General features: G+C 62.5%; 2 protein-coding genes across 3 annotated transcripts; one reads left to right on the forward strand and one right to left on the reverse strand.

Moving 5' to 3' along the window:
• The first annotated feature begins 1190 nt into the window (after window positions 1–1190).
• LOC136021170 (tRNA (32-2'-O)-methyltransferase regulator THADA-like) lies at window positions 1191–15290 on the forward strand. 2 transcript variants are annotated; one of them, XM_065693095.1, is made up of 31 exons: window positions 1192–1348; window positions 1953–2130; window positions 2357–2443; window positions 2718–2745; window positions 3077–3225; window positions 3418–3540; window positions 3770–3890; window positions 4107–4258; window positions 4387–4471; window positions 4760–4896; window positions 5313–5510; window positions 5904–6588; window positions 6666–6818; window positions 6896–7005; window positions 7152–7312; window positions 7528–7694; window positions 7911–8096; window positions 8636–8784; window positions 9380–9523; window positions 9770–9874; window positions 10063–10263; window positions 10650–10800; window positions 10910–11144; window positions 11288–11527; window positions 11814–12039; window positions 12159–12365; window positions 12561–12799; window positions 13320–13502; window positions 13964–14230; window positions 14324–14529; window positions 14629–15290. In XM_065693095.1, the coding sequence occupies exons 1-31, from the start codon at window positions 1227–1229 to the stop codon at window positions 14898–14900; spliced, it is 5667 nt and encodes a 1888-aa protein (XP_065549167.1). In that variant the 5' UTR covers window positions 1192–1226; the 3' UTR covers window positions 14901–15290. The 2 variants fall into 2 exon arrangements, with proteins under 2 accessions (XP_065549168.1, XP_065549167.1); XM_065693096.1 differs by lacking the exons at window positions 13320–13502; window positions 13964–14230; window positions 14324–14529; window positions 14629–15290 and having other exon boundaries at window positions 1191–1348; window positions 12644–12779.
• Window positions 15291–15677: 387 nt separating this feature from the next.
• Window positions 15678–18935, reverse strand: LOC136021172 (somatomedin-B and thrombospondin type-1 domain-containing protein-like). The gene is made up of 5 exons (XM_065693098.1): window positions 18416–18935; window positions 17533–17715; window positions 17316–17406; window positions 16553–16726; window positions 15678–16212 (listed from the first exon to the last, which is right to left on the reverse strand). The coding sequence occupies exons 1-5, from the start codon at window positions 18621–18623 to the stop codon at window positions 16107–16109; spliced, it is 762 nt and encodes a 253-aa protein (XP_065549170.1). The 5' UTR covers window positions 18624–18935; the 3' UTR covers window positions 15678–16106.
• Between the last annotated feature and the right edge of the window lie 56 nt (window positions 18936–18991).

The raw sequence follows: 18991 nt of genomic DNA on the forward strand, positions 1-18991 counted from the left end.
AAGAAAAAACATGCAGACAAGGGAGGACAATATAGATATAGATAAAAAGAAAAGAAACAGGCTGTTATCATTTTCTTATTGGTTAAGGAGATTCTAAAGCCATTATAGAGGATTAGCAAAAAGGTTAATCTGCTTTCGCCGTTCACTTGTCAAAAGTGAATTTTATAGGGTTTGAAAATCCTTCCTATGGTGAAACCAGAAAAAATCCCCCACTCCCTCCCTCGGCCCCCCTTCTGCAGGCAGCACAAGGGGATGGGAACAGGAGCTGTGGAGACCCTAAAACAGGGGAGAACCCTTCCCTGCCTTGCCCCTGCCTGGCTGCTGGCGCCCACGGGAGCTCTGGTTTGGCAGCACTTCTCCCCGGTCCCTTATGCCCCATGTGGGGTGGCTGTGGTGCTCAGGGAATGGAGGAGCAGGTCTGAGGGACGTGACCATCCTCCTGTGTTGCTCTGCATTACCTGGAGCTGCTTCACTGGTGATTTTGGCAGCAGTCGGGACAAACCTGGACCCCTGTCTGGATCTGGGCTTCCAGGCTGATTTCTAACACGGAGCAGGGATGGATGCTGCTGGCAAACAATGCCAAAAACTACAGGCAGGGGCCTCTCTGTCCCCAAGCGCAGCGCTCACCCAAGGGAGCCACATCTCAGTGTCCTCTTGGTCACACAGTTCAGATGCTGGTTTGTGCCAGCTTTGCTGTCTCGTGATGCCACCTCATGCAAACTGCCATGGCCATCCCTTGCCCAGTGCCACTGTAAGAAATAATACAGGGAAAAAACCTCTGTCAGGGGCAAAGCCAGCAAGAAGCACTTTTGTGGTAGCTGCTGGGTGACGCTTAGTGGGATGCGTTAGTCAGGGGGCTAAGAAAGACACAGAAATTATAGAATCATGGAACAGTTTGGGGACCTCAAAATCGCACCTGTTAAAATAGCTCAACCCTGTGCCAGCTGGCAAAAAGAACCCAAATAAAACCATTTGGATCTGATGATCATTCTAATGAATCAAAGGCCATTCCATCCCGCAGGAAGGAGGCCCTTCACTGGCTCTTAGTGTGGATCCAGCATCCTGACCAAGGCAATCGCCGGGCGGGGAGGCTCGCCTGCATCCTCTGCCTTCACCCAGGACACCCAGCGGTACCCGGAGCTTCCCGCAGCCCCGGAGCCCGCTCGCGTGCCCGGGGGACAGCGGTAGGGGGGGCCGCTGAGCCGGCAGGAGCGCGGCCGAGCTCTATGGTGCCGTGCCCGGCCATGGGAGCCGAGCGGGAGGCGCAGGCCTGCGCGGAGTTCTACGGCGCGCTGGGTATCGCCCAGCCGGTGCTCTCCTGCCTGCAGTGCCTGCGGCAGTTCGCCGGGTAAGAGGACGGGCCTCGGGGGAGGAACCCCCGGTATCCCCTCAAGGGTGCGGGTCCATCGGGAGTCCCGCGGCGTGGAGCCGCCGAGCATCCCCCCGGGCACGCGTATCGGCATCCCCCAGCGCGGGTACCCCGAGCACCACCCCTTGCGCGAATACCGGCATCTCCCGGGCATGGGTGCCCCGAGCATCCCCCAGGGCACGGGTTGGGACGGAGGGAGGGAAGCTCGGCTCCGCACCCAGCCAGAGCCCCCATTCCTTCCCAGCCTGCCCTGCAGCAGCGGGGCACCCGTTCGTAGGATTTTTTGGGTCTTTCTGCCATCCCCCTCCCCCTGCCCCACCAAGGGCTTGTATTTGCCAGAACGGATCCAATGCAATGCTGAGTGCAACGGGGAGAGAGGATCATTGCAAGCAGCCCTAATCCCTATCAAGGTGGGGCAGCCCTACCCCCCCCCCCCCACCTAATCTCCACCAGGCCATGGCACCTCCACCCCAATCCACATTGAGCTGGGGCACCCCTACCCCAATCCACATGAAGATGAGGCATGACCACGCTAATCCCCACTGAGCCCAAGGTATCCTCACCCATCCTCACCCTGTTTCAGGAGTACTGCCAAGAGATGCAGAGACAAGCACCTGGAGGAGGCTCTGCTGCTGTCACGGGCACTGAGTGAGGGTCTGCAGGCGCTGGGTGAGGCAGAGGCACGGCCCCTGCTCCGCTGTGTCCTGGCTTTCCAGATGGAGGCAACCGGCAACTCCAGCTCCTTCCAGAAACTGGAACAGGTCCGTAACGCAACCGGCAGGGCTGCAGCTTCAGAGCATTTATTAGCCATAAGTGCAAGCGAGGGTCTCGCCCAGCTGTGCTTGCAGTGGCACAGCTCTCATGCAGGGCATCCTCACCAGCAAAGGGGCCTCAGTGCCACCGCCCTGCTCCCCTGGAAGCTGCACTCTGCAGCGGGTACCTAACGGGGTCTGGGCAGACCCGCTGACTCGAGCTGTCTCTTGGCAGATCGTGACCCAGCTGGCGGTGGGGAAGGAAGCCGTGCTGGCCCAGGAGGTGGGCACGCTGCTGTCCGGCCTGGCGCCGCAGGGAGAGGTGAGAAAGCCCCGGTTCTGTGGTGGCACTGGCTTTGCAGGGGCTTGACTGAAACCCATATGTGACAGGGTTTGGGCTGCCCGGGGTCCTTTGCTTCTCTTCTCAGCACTCCGGGGGTTTGACCTTGCTTGCAGCTGGTGACACGTGGCTGCTCCTCACACCAGCCCTTTGGTCACCCCTGGGACAGCTTCAGGTGCAGGCAGGACCCTCCTGCCCAAGGCACTGAGCCCCAGCATGTTCTCGTGTGGGACAAACTGTCCTTCTGCCCCCACAGGTGCTGTCTCCTGGGGACCTTCAGTCAGGTCAGTCTCTGCTCCTTCCCCTCTAGAAGTTTCTTCCAGCCCACACCACCAATGCATAGCACACCCCTGCCCACCCAGACCGGGTCCTCTGTGCTCGTGGGAGATGGGACAGGGATCAGCCAGATCTGTGGGATCCCTGCAGAGACCCCAGTAGCACCCAATGACTCTGCTCACCCCCCCCGGGACAGCTGGAAACCAGACAAAGCCAAAGCATCCCCTGCATCCCAGCCCCATTCTCACCCTGCTTACCAGCAGCACAGTCCTTGGCTTAACCGGGAGCAGGGCTGGCTGCGGGCAGCGGCAGGGGCTGATGCTGTCCCCTTGCCTGCAGTGTGCCTGTTCATGGAGGAGAGCAGCCTGGGCCGGCAGCACTGGCGGCAGAACCTGGCCCCGCTGCTGCAGCGCCTGGCCACCACCCTGCGCTGGGTGCTGCGGAGCCAGCCTGCGCCCAGCACCTCGTGGGGCTACCTGGTCATCAAGGTGAGAGCCAAATCCGGCAGCAGGGGAAGGATCAGTCCCCACATGGACTGGCCGGGCGCCGGCAGTGATGTGCGGGAGGGATGTAACGCACAGAGCCTCTTCGAATGGCCATCCCTGGGGAATCACAGCTCTTTCAGAGGTGAGGGATACTGACAGCCATCCCCGCGGGCCCTGGCCCTCCTGCTCCTCCAGGCCTGCCTCCAGCTCTTCCAGGCGCTGCCGAAGGACGTGGCCCCCCTGGTGTGGAGCGCAGAGGGGAAGAGCGAGACCCTGCAGAGCCTCTTGGGGCTGCTGCTGGAGGTGGTGTGGGGGAAGGTGCGTATGGCCCCCGGGAGGGATGGTGCTGCCTGGCCCGAGGGGCAGAGCAATGCCATCCTTCCGGGATGCTTTCCCCATTCCCCTCCCCGAGGGAAGCTGCAGGGACAGCCCCAGTGTCTGGGGTGTCCAAGGGACCCTGTGTAATTGCCCACATGGGCATGGAGGGGGTGGTTTAATGGTTTAAATGGTGTTTTGAGCTGTGCCTTTGCATCCCTTGCAAGTCCAGGCCCTGAACAAGGACACGAGGCTGCTGGTGGGCACAGCCCTGAGCATGCTGGTGAACATGGCTCCCCAGCCTGAGTGTGGGGCCAGTGCCGTGCTGGGCCTCTTTCAGCTTCCCAAGCAAGGTGCGTGCTCCATCCCAAGCCAGGGATGGCCTCTTGGGATGGGGATGTCATGGGCAGGGTGTGAGGGGACAGAGACCACTGCCACTCACCAGCAGTCCAGGCTGGACTGTGCTGCTGTGTCTGGGGTCACTCTGGGATGAGCCGGGGCAGTTTGCACTCAGAGCAGCGTTCGGGTTTGCCGCCTTTCTGCCATCCAATGCAGCCCTTTCCCAGCAGGCGCGGGGGAGCTGAAGTTCGGGGAGCTGGCAGTGGAGACCCCCACGGTCCTGGAGCCAGACGGGCTGGAGAAGCTGGTGCTCTCCAGAGGTTTGCTGATGTGCTGCAAGGTGGACATCCTCAGCTGCCAGCTGGAGAGCTTCACACACAAGGTAGGAGAGCTCAAACCCAATGGCCAAGGCTTGAGAGAGCCCTTGGAGAGGGCTGCAGCCACTGGTGGGGTTTTCTCGCCCTGGAAAGCCCGCGCCTGCCCGCTCCCTGAGTCACTGTGCTCCCACAGGGCTGCCTGCTGCTGGATGTGATCTTTCCCACTATGTGTGCCCTGACCAAGGAGCAGAAGGACTGCCACTACTACTGCTTCCAAGGTAGGCACCATGGTGGGGAGGTTCGAAAGGTTCCCTGTGCTAATGCCGTAGGGAGCCCCCATGGCACTTCATCTGCTCCCAGGGAAGATGCTTTATGGATCCTGGCAGCTGTTTTGGAAACTGGTATTAATTTCTGCTCCAGCAGGATGGATGCTCTTGGGCTCTTGTGTACCTAACAGGGAAGCCTTTCCCTTTGCACATGTGGTCCTTAAGCCCAGCATCCTGTGCCAGCTCTGCTGCAGAGCGGTCTCAGGGTGAGGGTTGCAGTGGAGCTCTGTTCTTTTGCAGCCTGTGCCCTGTGGCTGCAGCGCCTGCGGGATACTCTGCCTGCTCTCTGGTCCCTGAAGGGGACCCGCATCTTGGCCCAGGACACCGAGCTCCTCCAGCAGCTCCTCCAGCTGGTGTGGGACAATGCCGAGACCCCGGTAAGGCCAGGGTGCTGCAGCAGCCAGACACAGCCCTTCCTTGACCCGGCTCAGCTCCTCTTCCCCTGCCCATAACACACCCGTGCCTATTTCAGCTCCGTAAAGCCTGTTTCAACCCCCTTGCCTGTGTCTGCCCTCTGGCAGGGCAGAGGCACCCGTGGTGCTGAGGCTGGGACATGTCACACATGACCTCTGCAGGGCCGTGTCTCAGTGCTTCACCCACCCACGGGTGCAGTCCCTGTCTGTCCACATCTGCTGGCTCGCCGCCCGGCATCCCCACATCCCAGCTCCTAACCCCGCGGTTACCAGCCAGTACTGGAAGTCCACAGATACAGGAAAGCAAAGGGTCTTTCCTGACACAGCAAGACAGGAGAGGGGGCCCACCCTAACCACTCCTGCTACTGTCCTGCCCCCAGGTGGAAGGGGTGTCCGAGTTCATCCACAGCTCCTTCCGACTGCTCCTGGAGATCTACCACCTTGAGTGCCAGCACTTCCAGGACCAGGAGAGACCCCTCTACCAACAGATGCTGCAGAGGGTGGTCTCGATGCCATGGCAAATCAAAGCCAGATATGTGCCCCTCTGTGCCATCGTCCCCTATGTGGGCAGCCAGCAGGTAGGAAAGGTGTGGGGACGGGGAGGTTCTGTCCCAGCTGCCACTGCAGCCACGGTGGCACAGCCACTGTCTGCTGCCTGTCACCTGCTGCCCAGCTCAGCCATGCCAGCAGGCAGCCTTCCCAGCCAGAGAGGCCTTTATAGCATCTCCCAAGGGACAGCATCCTTGGTGGGGTAGTGAGCTGCAGCAACAGCAGTGCATCCCTGGGGACCACCAGCAGGGAGGGAAGCTTTGCCCGTTGATGCCCACCAAAAGCTGGCCAGAAGCCACTTGGGATACCAGAGATGCTCTGTGCCATGGGCGACCGCAGCGTGCTCTGTACCCAGGTCTGTCCCCCACCGCATGCAGCCTTCATTCTCACAGGATGCTGAGGGCTGTCTGCCTTTCTCGCAGGTGCTGGACGCCTACCGGGACCTGCCGCAGCACCTCCTGAGCTGCCTCTCCACCAACCACCTGTGTCCTGCAGCCGCCGAGGTCTACAGGGCCCTGGTGCGGCAGCAGTGCGCGGAGCGGCGGGGCTCGGCCGAGGCTGTGGCGGAGCGGTGGGCGCTGTGCTGGCTGCCCCTGCTCTCCCAGGCGCTCCGCTCGCCCCTGCCCATCCTGCAGAGCAACGCCGCTAACTACCTGCTCGCCTGGACCCTGCGGCAGCTCCCGGCCGCCCAGGCACCTCTGGCCGCGCGGTTCAGCGGCCAGGACACGGCGTCGCTCCGGGCCTGGGTCTCGCTGCTGAAGGCACAGAAGAGCGTGGCGGGGGCTCTGCCGCTGCACGGCGAGGCGCTGGAGCGGCTCTGCTGCTGCCTGGCGGCCCGCGAGGAGGGCGTGCGGCTGGCGGCGGCGGGGCTGCTCTGCTGCAGCCCCAGCACCAACCAGCCCCTCTCGGGCACCGAGGTGCGGCTGCTGCGGCAGTTCCTGCCCCTCAACCTCAACTGCGACTCCTCCTCGTTCCGGCAGCTGCTGCAGGCGGCAGTGAGGAAGGCGCTGGTGCGGCTGCGGGACAGCTCCCTGGCCCAGCTGCGGGGGAAGGAGCCCCGAGGCGCCGAGCCCAGCGAGGGAGAGGGGCAGCTTGCACAGGCAGTAGGTGAGGCGGCCGCCCCGCAGCCTCCCTCACAGCCCTGGGGGATGCACATCACTCGCTGCCGTGCCCTCTGCCCGCAGGCTTTGTGGAGTGGCTGCTGCAGCTCAGCATCGCCTCGCTCAGCCCAGGCTCCAACTTCCAAAGGAAGAAGACAGGTCTGCTGCTCCTGTCCGCTGTGTTGGAGACCTGCACAGACACCTGGAGCCCCGACAAGAAGAAAGGCCAGCCCCCACGTGAGTATGAGCGTCACCCCTCAGCTGTGGGGTGCTCCCCACCAACCCTGTCACGCCACCCCTTGTCCCCACCGCAGGGACCATGGCCACGCTGCTGAGCTACGCCAGGCAGAGCAGCTGCTGGGACTTCTTCTCCCAGCCCAATTTGTTGGCACTGCTGAGCTGCCTGCAGGACAGCACTAACGAGGTGAGCCTGTAAAGACGAGGTGAGATCATAAAGATGCCCGCCTTGGTCCCAAGCAGGCTTGGAGGGGAAGGCCGCCATACTTCCTTCCTGCCCCATTCTGGCCGCTTTCCATCTTCCCAATCCCCCCCTACTTCTTGTCTCGGCAGATCAGAGACTTGGCCTCGGAGCTGCTCGTGCGCTACTTTCCCCCTGTGTTCCCCGAGCCCATCGCCCTGGCTCTCTTCCAGCTGGCCCAGGACACCCTGGGCAGCCCCAGAGTGCAAGAGGCTGAGGCCGGAGCTGTGCTGATGAAGACCATCCTGCAGAAGTACGAGCTCACAGCCTTCCCCTCCCCACAGCCCCTGAGAGCGTGTCCGCAGCACCGGTGTCTCACCGGGGTCTGCGTTTATAGCTCAGAGCAGCAATGGCTTGGGTCTGAAATAGCCTTGCACTGGGGAGCTGGACCAGGGAGCAGGAGCCGCATAGCATAAGACTGACAGAAAACTCCCTTGTCCTCACAGCAGCATCTGCCTCTTCCTCCAGGTCGGACAGCGGCATTATGAAGAGCCTGGCCCTGGAGGCTGAAGCCCCCCTGACTCTGCCCAACCGAGGCCTGTGCTTTGCTCAGCACCTTCTGCACATGCTGGAAGCCCAGTACGCTGCGGCGCGCCAGGACCTGCTGCAGGCAGCAGCCACCACACCGATGCACGGTACGGCCCCAGCGGTTCCTGCAGCAGCTCTTGCCCTGGGAGCCTGCAGCAGGCAGGACTCAGGGCTGATGCCTTGTCCTTGCCTCAGTTTCCCTGCATTGCTGCACCACCTGCCCAGTGTGCTCCTCCCCAGGGCCCTGCTCGCTCCCTGCCCGGGAGCCATTCCAGGCTCAGGCTGGGGCAGGGGAGCTGTGACCAGAGCCCGTGTTTGTGCAGGAGCCATCGCAGCCCTGCGGAGGTGCCTGCTCCAGGTGCCGGAGGTGTCTGCCTCCATGCGGGCGGCGGAGCTGGCGCAGAGCTGGCAGGAGCTGCTCACCCGCCTCGTGACCACGGCGAGGGACATCACCTCCTTCCTCCTTGGAGCGCTGCAGAGCCAGCAAGGCCCTGGTGCTGATGAGCAAGGTGAGGGTGTCCCCAGGGGGAACCAGCCCCAGGAGCCATTGACACAGCCATCCTTGACCCAGCAGCCCTCCAGGCGCGGGGAGTGCACTTCGGGCTCACTGCCTCTCGCAGGGACAGCAGTGGGGCCAGGCAGGGAAGGCTGGCCCAGGAGCGAGGTCCAAAGCAGGACACCTGGGGCAGGGTGCTCCAGAATGCTCTGGAAATTGCAGGAGCAGTGACTGGTGCCTGGGTCTGGGTCCCTTTCTCAACTGCATGTGAGAGCAGCGGCAGTAGAGGCGAGAGCATTCTAGAAGCAGCAAGGCACTTGCCAGATTGAAGTAGCTGGGAAGGCAGGGGCTGATGGAGCACTTACAGCAGTGGCTCAGAAAGAGCAGGAGGGCAAAGCTCACCTGCACACACTGCAAGACAGGGGCCACTGCCATCTGTGTGCACTCCAAATGGGACAGGGGGTCCCCAAACTCCCAACAGCATCCTCCTCCCTCTACCCCACATGCCCCACCGGCTCTGCCCCATTCATACCAGGCCTCTCCCTTTCACAGCTGCTGCCCCATCGTTCGCAGACATGGGGAATGCCATCGGCTCCCTCATCATGCTGGGCAAAGGTGGGGTACAGGAGGAAGAGGAGGAGTCAGTCTTGCTGTCAGAGGAGCACAGCCTGATCCTGACCTGCTGCTGGGTATCAGTGAAGGTAAGCACCCCTCCCCATAGCACTGGAAAGAGGAGCAGCCCAGCACAGCACCCACCACCCAGCCCACCCCACCAGCAGGTTCTTCAGCTCCCCTTGGGGCATTCACCCTCCCTGGGGAGACAAAAGGGTGAATCTCTGCCCTTACCTTGGGGCTGCCAGACCCATCCTCACCGCTGCCAGGGAGGATGTGACCACTGAAAGCAGCCACCTCCCTGCCTGCCCTTATGAACCCAGCTGGTTCCCAGGTACTGACAGGCCCCAGCTGTGGCAGAGCCAAGCTTCCCAGCTCGCAGCCCTGCAGCCACCCATCACAGCCCCCTTCTGACAGCCGCCCACCACAGCACCTCCTCCACAGCCTGGCCAGATGCCTGGAAAAAGGCCATCTCTGCTCCTCACACCTTGCAGCTGGCTGGGACGCTGCCATGCTGCGGAGCTTGCGCATGCTCATGGCCACGTCGGTAGCACCGCAACCGAGAGCACCCGTGGTGGGAGTGATGGCAGCACCTGCTGTGCTTCCCCCAGGCAGCAGTGGTGGGGCAGGGCAGGAATGGGGCAGCCCTGCTGCCAGTCCTGGTGACCTTCTGCTTCTTCCCAGGAGATAGGGCTGCTCCTGGGGGGCCTGGCCGAGCTGCTGCTGGCCCCGGGGCTGCCGGCCGGATCGGGGCCCCTGCTGCCACTGCCCACCCTGCAGGTGGCCGCAAGGGTGTTCCGGGAGATCCTGCTGCGGTGCCGGCACTGGGTAAGAGCGTGTCCTACCCCTGCTGCCCTGCCCCGGGCCAATAGCTGGGGCTCCTCACTGGTGTGCAGGGAGGGTGAGGCAGGGCCTGTGCTGGGGCAGGACGTGGGGCACAGCTGGAAGCCCCATCTGGCACCCCAGTGTCAAGTCCCATCATGTCCCCGCTCCATCATGTCTTCCTGCTTGCTTCTTCCCCTTTGCAAAGAGGTTTCTGGGGACTGTGGGGGGCCTGACACTGCTCTGCCCTAGGGAGCAGTGGAGGGCTGCAGCACCGGCTTCATCAAATTCTGTGCCGCTCTGCTGAACCACCCAGACGTGGAGCTGCAGGCCATCCCGCAGACCATGCTGGAGCAGGTACCGTGCTCATTCTGCCCCATATTCCCCCTGTGCCCTGAGGAGCCTCAGGGCTGCATCCCTGTGTTCCCCCACCTTGGGGCTGCTGCAGTGCAAGGTTGGTGCAGCCGATGCCCTCCCCTGCAGAGCAGCTGCAGGCTCTGGCCAGCAGGTTTCCAGCCATATTTTGGATGGGTTTTGTTTGCCAGGGCTTAGAAGCACTGAGCGGACCCAGGAGCAGCTCGATCACACGCCGTGCTGCCGGCTTCCCCGTGCTCTTCCTCTGCATCGTCAGTGGGGAGGCACCGGCGCAGGCACGGCCGCTGCTGACCCACTGTGTCCAGACACTGCTGGCCTTGGCCAACACAGCCCTGCCGCAGGACTGGGACCAGACCCTCGACCTCCCGCAGGTGAGAGCGGTGGGCACTGACCTCCTGGCTGCTGTAGCCTGTTTGAGGACAGGGTGATCTGTGCCAGGTCCTGTAAAGGGGGTCATGCTGGGTACCCCAGCCGCCCCATCCCTGGAAGTCCTCAAGGCCAGGTTGGATGGGGCTTGGAGCAAGCTGCTCTGGTGGAAGGTGTCCCTGCCCATGGCAGGGGTTGGAACTGGATGAGCTTTAAGGTGCCTTCCAACCCAAACCATTCTGAGTCTATGGGACTGCACTAGTGCAGAGACCACAGCAGCCCAAGAGCTGATGGCCCCTTGGTCCCACCATCTCTTCCCTGACCTTCCCTTTGCACGGAAGCACAAGCCCCTCCGTGTGCCATGCTGCTGAGCCGCTCCCGCTCTCCCCAGGTGTGTGCCCTCCATGTGCTGCAGACGCTGGTCCATGGCACGGGGCTGGGCAGCGCGCTGCTGTGGCACACCGCGCCAATGGTGGCCCTGTCGCTGCGGGGCCTGGGCTCGCCCTGCTGGGCCATGAGGAACGCGGCCATCCAGCTCTTCAGTGAGTACCGACGGGAGAGACCTCATGGCGTTCCGAGCCTGGCTGGGGCGAAGTGTGGGGCATCGGGCAGGGGTGGATGGGACCTGATGCCGATTTCTGCTCCACGCAGGCGCCCTCACGTCCCGGCTGCTGGGGCAGCAGCGGAGCCGCGGGGAGAGCTGCCCAATGGAGGGGCTGAGCCTGCAGGCGTTCCTGGGGCAGCACCCGCAGCTGGGGGCTGTGCTGCTGGGAGAGCTGGAGGCAGCCGAAGGGCCCACGCCAGCGGGGCCCTGCCTGCGCCCTGCGCTCCATGCGATCCTCACCTTCCTGGCCCAGCTGCAGCCTGGTGCTGATGGCCCTGGCAGGTAAGGGGGCAGCGGGGATGCTCTGCCCCAGCCAAGGGCTCCTGCGACGGGAGGTGGGCTCGTGGTGCTGGGCATGGCTCTGGTCTTCTGGGGGTTTTGCTCCAGCCAGAGCATCACTGTGTGATGTCCTTTGTGCTTTACAGCCCCTCTGATCGCTTCCTGGAGCCGCTGCTGGGGCTGGCAGGGAGCCCCATCTATGCTGTGCGAGCGATGGCTGCCAAGGCACTGGTGCCCGTCATCCCACTGCCCCGGCGCCCTGGGTTCCTCCTGCAGCTGGCCCAGCAGCTCCCCACAACACCCCGACAGGTCCGCTCGCACAATGCTGTCCATGGGCGCCTGCTGCAGATGCAGGCACTGCTGGCACCCGCTGCGGGCACCGATGGGTGAGTGTTCCTGTGCCATGCCCCTGCCCATGTCACTGCACCAAGACACAGCTTTTGGCCACAGAGCGCCCTGTGGTGAGCAGTGGTGAGCAGTGTGGTGAGCAGTGTGGTGAGCAGTGGTGAGCAGTGTGGTGAGCAGTGGCGGGCAGTGGTGAGCAGTGTGATGAGCAGTGGTGAGCAGTGTGGTGAGCAGTGGTGGGCAGTGGTAGGCAGTGGTGGGCAGTGTGGTGAGCAGTGTGGTGAGCAGTGTGGTGAGCAGCTTGGTGAGCAGCATGTCTCCCCACAGGCTGTCGGCCGAGGCGCTGCACCCCGTGGCTCTGCAGCTGGAGGCACGTGTTTGGCTGCTCACCCCTGCCCAGCGCTGCCCGCTCATCCGCGATGCCTTCCTCCGGGTCCTCACCCTCCTGCCCGCATCCTTCAGCCCTGGCTTGGCCCAGAGCATCCATGATGCCATCAGCACCGAGCTGGGCAGCCTCCCGCCAGGAGGCAAGCCGGGATGTGTCGAGCTGCAGGTATCACTGCCTGCCAGGAGGAGCATGGCCATGGCCTTCCTGGCAGTGAGCCTGGGGTGGGACATGGGTCCTCTCGCTTGAGGCTGAGCGTTGGAAGGGGAATCTTGGTTTGCTTCCAGGTGGGGCTGCCCGTACTCCACCAAACGATGGCCCGCTTCATGTGCAGTGAGGCAGCCCGGCTGGCGGATGGCAAGAGGATTGGTGCTGTCTGCTCACTTGTCCAGCAGTCAAATCCTGATGTCCAGCTTGCCATCCTGAGCTGGGTGATCACCAGGAAGGAAGGAACATGTGAGGAGCTGGAGAAGGCTCTCGGGCTAACACTGCTGGTATGGCAAGGCTCAAAAGTCACTGTGTAAAGCAGAAGGTCCCCTATGCACTGAGCAGATGGGACCTTGGGTGCTCACTGAGAAGCACAGTGCGCCCTGGGCTGAGGGTGCAGGCACTTGCCTGGTTGTGCTGAGGTTGCCACCGTGTGGTGCCAGGGCCACTAACCATGTACCTTCTTTCCCATTGTCAACTAGGAGAGCTTGCGGTCGGTGCTGCAAGAGAGAGGGGACAGAGAGTTCCTGAGACTGTACCTTGAGGCTTTGCTGCATCTTTACAGAGACCCCTCCTCGTGGTCCCAGGAAGCTTCCCATAAGCTCCAGGGCTCCTCGGCAGCATGCCTGGAGATGCTGCTGCACATGGTGGAAGCTGAGTGTCCTGGCCCTGACCTCCTCTTCCAGGCGCTGTGTGCTGCCAGCCTGCTGCTCACCCACCGGTGGGTCCCTGCTGCTGCCAAGGGGTCAGCCTGACTCTCCCAGGAGGCTTCTCCTTAGTCCTTGCTGGAAACAGAGCTGTGACTTCTCATCTACCTGACAGGAGGCTGTAGTGAGGTGGGGGTTGGTCTCTTCTCCCAAGTAACAAGTGATTGGATAAGAGGTAATGGCCTCAAGCTGCACCAGGGGAGGTTTAGACTGGGTATTAGGAACAAATTCTTCACTGAGAGGGTGGTCAGGCATTGGAACGGGCTGCCCGGGACAATGGTGAAGTCACCATCCCTGGAAGTGTTCACACAACATGTACATGAGGCCCTTAGTGACAGGGTTTAGCTGTGGTCTTGGCAGTCCTGGGGTAAAGGTTGAACTTGGTGAACTTAAAGGTCTTTTTCCAAACGAGTTGATCCTATGGTTTACAGCTCACATCTTTGCGTCTGGGCCCTGCCATCTCAGGGCAGGCGGTAGCCGCCATCCGCCGGATGGAGCTCAAGGTGTTCTGAGTTCCCCGTGCTTCCCTGGCAGGTTTGGGGATGAGGACGGCGCGCTGGTCCAGCGATGGTGCACGGCGCTGGAGGAGTGCAGCCGCTCCGCTGCGTGCGAGGACCTGCGGCTGGCGGCCGCCCGCTCGCTGCAGACAGCGGGTGCTGCCGTGGTGCGGCGGTCCCTGCGCGCTGCCTCTCCTGTGCTTGCCCCCGTGGCTCTGCGGTAGGTCGCTGGGCATGTCCTCTGGCCGCGTACATCCCCACTGCCCATGGCTGCAGTGCGTTCACAGCAGCGCCGCTCTAGGAGCCCCAGCCCCAGGATGCTGTGGGTTGGCTGACTGTGAAGGGTGTTCCCTACAAAAAACTCAGGGGGTTTAAAGAAAACCCCACTCATTAAAAAATCGGCAGCACCCAAGCCTACAAAACATGTGTGGGTGGCATTTTAATAGAAGCAACCAGTCCCTTATGTGCAGCAAATCACACTGCTGGGTCCCACAGTCCCTGTTGCAGTCCCTGCCCTCCCAGGCTGCCAGCGCTTGGGTGGTGGCTCTGCCTGTCGCAGCCCAGGAGAAAAGTCCTTCAGGGAAGCATTCCCCTAGGAGGTCTGATCCTTCCCTCCCCTCCGGACAGGCTGGGGATGCTCTGAGGAGCGCAGTGACCTTCACTTCCCTTCCCTCTCCCCAGGCTCATAAATGTGGGCATTCACCTTCTGCAAGACGAGGAGCGGGAGGTCCGGCACGAGGCCGCGGGTTTTGCCAGCCTCCTGCAGCAGGACCCTGGGGAGCCGCTCCACGACAGCTGCGTCTTTGTTCAGGACAACGTGGGGCTCCAGGGCCTCCTGCAGCTCCTCCTGGGAGAGTTTGGGGAGCACCCTGAAACCTTCGACATGCTGCTGCAGCACCTCCCTGTCCTAGATCTCAGGGGCATCGTGAAGGAGCTGGAGGCCAACAAGTGAGTTGCCGGACCTGTGGGTGGGCACAGGGGAGCACAGGGTACCATGGGGCTGGCCTTTGGCTTCACTTGTACCTCATCTTTCTCCCCCAGAGCCATCAGCCTGTACAAAGAGGATGAGCCCAATGTTTTTGCGGAGCCGGCTGTCCTGGCACGGCAGCTGCTCCCCATCCTGCTGCAGCTCCTGGAGAAGGCGTCCACCAGCATTGCGCTCCGTGCCTCGGCTCTGCGCTGGTTGACAGCCACGGGCCCCGGTGTCCTGCGCGACCTGCAGTACTGCAAGCAGCACTGGAGCCAAGGTACGGCACAGCGTGCAGCCTTGGGACAGGCAAGCTGGTGTCCTTGTCCCCAGGCCAGCTCTGCCATGCTCACAGCTCCTTTGCCTGCTCTCTCCGCAGAAGCCGCTGCCCGCAGTGGGATGAAGGCGCTGGGCTGTGCCAAGCTGCACACAGCCGTGGCCATGCTGCTGATGAGGGCCCGGCTGGCAGCACAGGCGCTGCAGGTGCTGGGGGAAGACGCTGCCACTGTGCCAGGGCTGGGCTGTGGCACGCAGGAGCTGGAGCAGGAACTGGACCTGGTGCAGGGGCTGCTGGCGCAGCACGGGCTGGCCCCTGTGCCCAGCCAGGGTGATGTGCCGGGGGAGCCGGGACCACCATCTGGGGCTGCCTGACAGCTCCAGGCACAGAGCAGCGTCACCCCGAGCCCCGCAGGCACATCCCTCCATTTGCTGGATGCTCTCTATGGCCACCAGCCAGGACTGCAGGTTCGGTGGTGTAACTCAGGGGAACCCCTCTCCCTGTGCGGGACACACTCACTTTGTTCCCAGTGTTTTCTAACTCTCCACCCCAAGGACACCAGTGCAGCATCGCCTTGGCCTGTGCCTATGCTCTTGCTTGCGGCATTCCTGCCCTCAGGTCTGGCTGGGAGGAGGGGACATGCTCCCTGGAGCTTTGCCCCATCTTGTGCTGCTCGACTCCCGGCACCTGTTTTTTTAACCAGTGTTTTAGCTCATGGTCAGCCTGGGCTTCTACCCCAAATAAAGAGGCCAAGAGCATCCCCATTGAAGCCTTATGGTTTCCCTGCTCGGGAGGGGCAGGCGGCGGGAGCTGGGTGCATCCTGGGGCAGCAAACAGACAGCAGCTCCCAACCACAGCTGGGGGCTCAAACCCCAAACCCCAGAGTACACAGACCCCCTGGCACCCAGCCTGGCAGGGGTCAAGTCACCCAGGGTATGGTTTGTGGGTGCAGGCAGGGGTCAGGCTACCAGCACAATGTCTCAGCTGTGGGTACCACCGACCAAGGCTGGGCTGGGCACCCCACCAGCGGGGTGGTGTCATGCAGGGTGAGGAGGGCACCAGCACAGCCCAGCATCACAGCTCAGCCCCACTCCCTCCAGCTGAACCCAGACACCCACCAGCATCGTCACCCATGTGCAGACTTTGGGCACCTCTGTTTAATTTGTCTCTGCAAACCACAGCACACAGCTGAGCCGCCCTTCACGGCTCACCCAGCAGTTCCCTGCGGTGGGGCCAGCCCGAGCACACAGAGGAAGGATGTGATCTCCATCCTCCAGCGCGTTGCACAGCTTGATGTCGCAGCTGAGCATGACATCACCACATTGTCCTCCCGTGTCACCAGTGTGATGTCCTTCCACCACTAGCCACCACACTTCAGCGACTCCCTCACTGTTAATCTTTATAAGCAGGGTTTCCTTCCCACTCTTCAACAAAACGCTTCATGGAGAGCACAGGCAGTCGGCTCCAAGGGCAAGCGGCAAGCCTGCAGAAGGGTGAAATTACAAAAGACACCATGTTTTCAGTTCATTCCCTGCCTCCCCAGCAAGCGGCAGTGGGGCGGCTCAGCTCACCTGGGGGTGCTACACGAAGATGAGAGCTGGTGGGGAGCAGACACAGCCCTCCTGCAGCCCCTCCTGCACCCACGAGCCCTGACACCCTGCCACGGAGGCAGCCACCCAAAATGTCCTGGAAGGGAAAGACGGTGAGAGCTGGGGTGTGCCACGAAGGATTATAGATATATAGTTATAGATCGTGTATATATAACACACATTGGCAGTTGGACTAGATGAGACTTGTAGGCCCCTTCCAACTGAAATATTCTATTAATTTATCATTTATTTATATATATATACTGCTTTATAGTACATATTACTGATTTAACTTCTCATATTGTGGCATATTACAATATTAGTTTTATATATTTAAGAATATAAAAGGAAGGTGCCTTAGGGACATGGAGAGCTGCTCCTCCCTTTGGAGGAGCCCTAAAGGGTGCATTGCACCTCCAAAGAGGCTTCCCCCCTACCTGGCTCCTTGCAGCCCATGCCCGGTGCAGTGGGGACGGCGTTGGGATGTGCCCCCCCGGCACTCGACACACACTTGCTTGTCCGGGTGCAGCCGGCGGCTCCAGGCCTGCCCTCGGCACCGGGGCCCTACCTGTGTCAGGCGGAAATAGCCGCAGTAGCTGGGGCGGGGGGAGCTGGGGAGGGAGGAAAATGGGGAGAAAGAGGGGGAATGGTGGTTGGATGGTAGGGCAGAGGTTGTGGTGTTCTCTTGATGGATGGGGGAGCTATGAATGGCCATGGGTTTGGGGGTGAGAAGGTTGATGGCTCCGGGGCAGTTTGCAGAGGGGTGATGGATTTAGGCGGGGGTGCAAATGGGATGTTGTTTCAGGGTGGGGAGGTGGAAGGGTAATGGTCCTGGGGGGTGCAAAGGGGATATAGCTCTTGCGGGGGGGGTGGGGGGGGTGGTACAAATGAGCCATGGCTTTGTATAGGGGTGAAATAGGGGCTATAGGGGGCAAAAGAGTCATAGATTTAGGGGGGTACAAAGGGATCACGGTTTTGGGAGGGGTAATAGCTTTAAGAGGGTGGTGCAAAGGGGCCAGGGGGCTGTGGCGGAAAGAAGTATTAGCTCTAGCAGGGTACAAACAGGCCACGGATCAAGAAAAGGGTGCAAAGGAGCCATGGTTTGGGGGGGGTGGTGGTGCAGAGAGACCTTAGATCTGGGGGTTACGAGGGGCCATGGCTGCAGGGGGATGTGCAGAGGGACCCCAGTGCCACACCTACCGGGACGGCTCCTCCAGCAGCAGCATCCCGGCTCTTCGCCAGGGATCCCTGAAGTCCCGGCTGAAGGAATCGGGTAGTATCTTGGCCACCTCTGGCAGAAGAGCAGCCGGGACACGGACACACGGGGGGTTAACGGTGCCTGGCACAGGCAGCGGGGCTGGCAGCGCTGGGGACAGCCGCGCAGGGGGGAGACGGGCACCGGCGGGACCCGCGTTACCTTTGGCTGCGCCGCAGGTCGGGTGCTCGCCCAGGCAGCCGCGGCGCTGCTTGAGGTCGGGACAGGGCTCCCCTCCGTGCCGCGGCGGGACGGTGACCTGGCGGCTGCGGGCCCTGCTGCCCACCCCGCACGGGGAGCTGCACCCGCTCCACGGCCCCCAGGGCCCCACCGCACAGCCCACAGCTGCCGGAGAGCAGGGGGACAGAGGGGAACAGCTTCAGTGGCACGAAAGGGGGAAGGAGAGCAGGGGAGACGCAGGACGGGAGGAAGGCAAAGGGCCGGCGTGGCCCCGGCAGCCCCTCTCCCCGGGCTCCAGCACAGTGGCTTTGTGCTCGGCTTCCGCAGCCCTTATCCCCATGCTGCTGCGGCGGCTCTGCATCGCGCTGAGCTGGGACCCCGCTAATCTCCCCGGAGATTAGGAAGGGCTGACTGCTGCAATTGTGCGGGGGCCGCTGTGGGAGCTGCCCCGCGGCGGGGCTCCCAGGCCGGGCTGGCTCCGCAGCCCCCAAGCCCACCCTCCCTGTTTGCCATCCCCATTCCCGTGTTCCCGTGCAAGGCACTGCCCGCAGCAGTGGCAGGGGTGATGCCCGGGCTCATCCTGCTCGGGTCCCACACCGGTAACTCAGGCTTGCAACAGGAGCACTACCATCAGCTGCCGACCCTGCAGGCTCTCATTACACCAGGAGCATCCACTCATCCAGCGTGGAAAAAAGCAGAAAATCGGGATATTGCTCCAAATCCAGCCCAGCTGGCATCCGCGATCCTCAGACACGTCCTGCTATGCTCCAAGTACGGGGCTAACAGCGAACAGCAAACATCGGCCACCAAAAGCAGCACCCGAGGCTCCGGGCTTCAACCAGTGCCATCCCCTCCCACCACTCACCGGCGCGGCGGCACACGCTGTGGTAGTCCTGGCAGCAGTCGCCCGTCCTCTGGCAGTACGAGTCGCAGTAGCAGTGAGCCCGGCGGGCACCGGGCACCCAGCACGCGTTGTTCCTGCCCGGGCAGCACCGGTGCCGGCAGCTGCCGCTGGCACCCACCAGGCAGCCGGCGGCCAGCAGCCAGCCCCCGCAGAGCAGCAGGCCCCGCATGGCACGGCCGCCCGCAGCACCAAGCGACGGCTTTGGCACACAGCAACGGCTTCACCCAGCACCAGAAAGCGCTGGGTGAGGAGCAAGGGCTGCGCCGGCGGCGTTGGGAGCCCAGCGCACCGCCCCTGCGCTGGGAGGGGGACAAAGCCTGTTCCCTTCTGCTCCACCGCCCGCTGCCATCCCAGCTCTGCGCTCGGCGGCCAGGGCAGTAAACCAGGATGGTGAATACAATACTGTGCTTGGGACGATGCCTGGGAGCATCCATGAATGGGCACTGCCGGGTTGAAGCCGATGCCCCCCCAGGAGCGCCAGCTCAACACGATGGGGAGCCCCATCCCCAAGCCCGGGCTTGCAGGTGCTCAGCACAG

This window comes from Lathamus discolor, chromosome 12 (assembly GCF_037157495.1).
Source record: "Lathamus discolor isolate bLatDis1 chromosome 12, bLatDis1.hap1, whole genome shotgun sequence".
Lineage (NCBI taxonomy): Eukaryota > Metazoa > Chordata > Aves > Psittaciformes > Psittacidae > Lathamus > Lathamus discolor.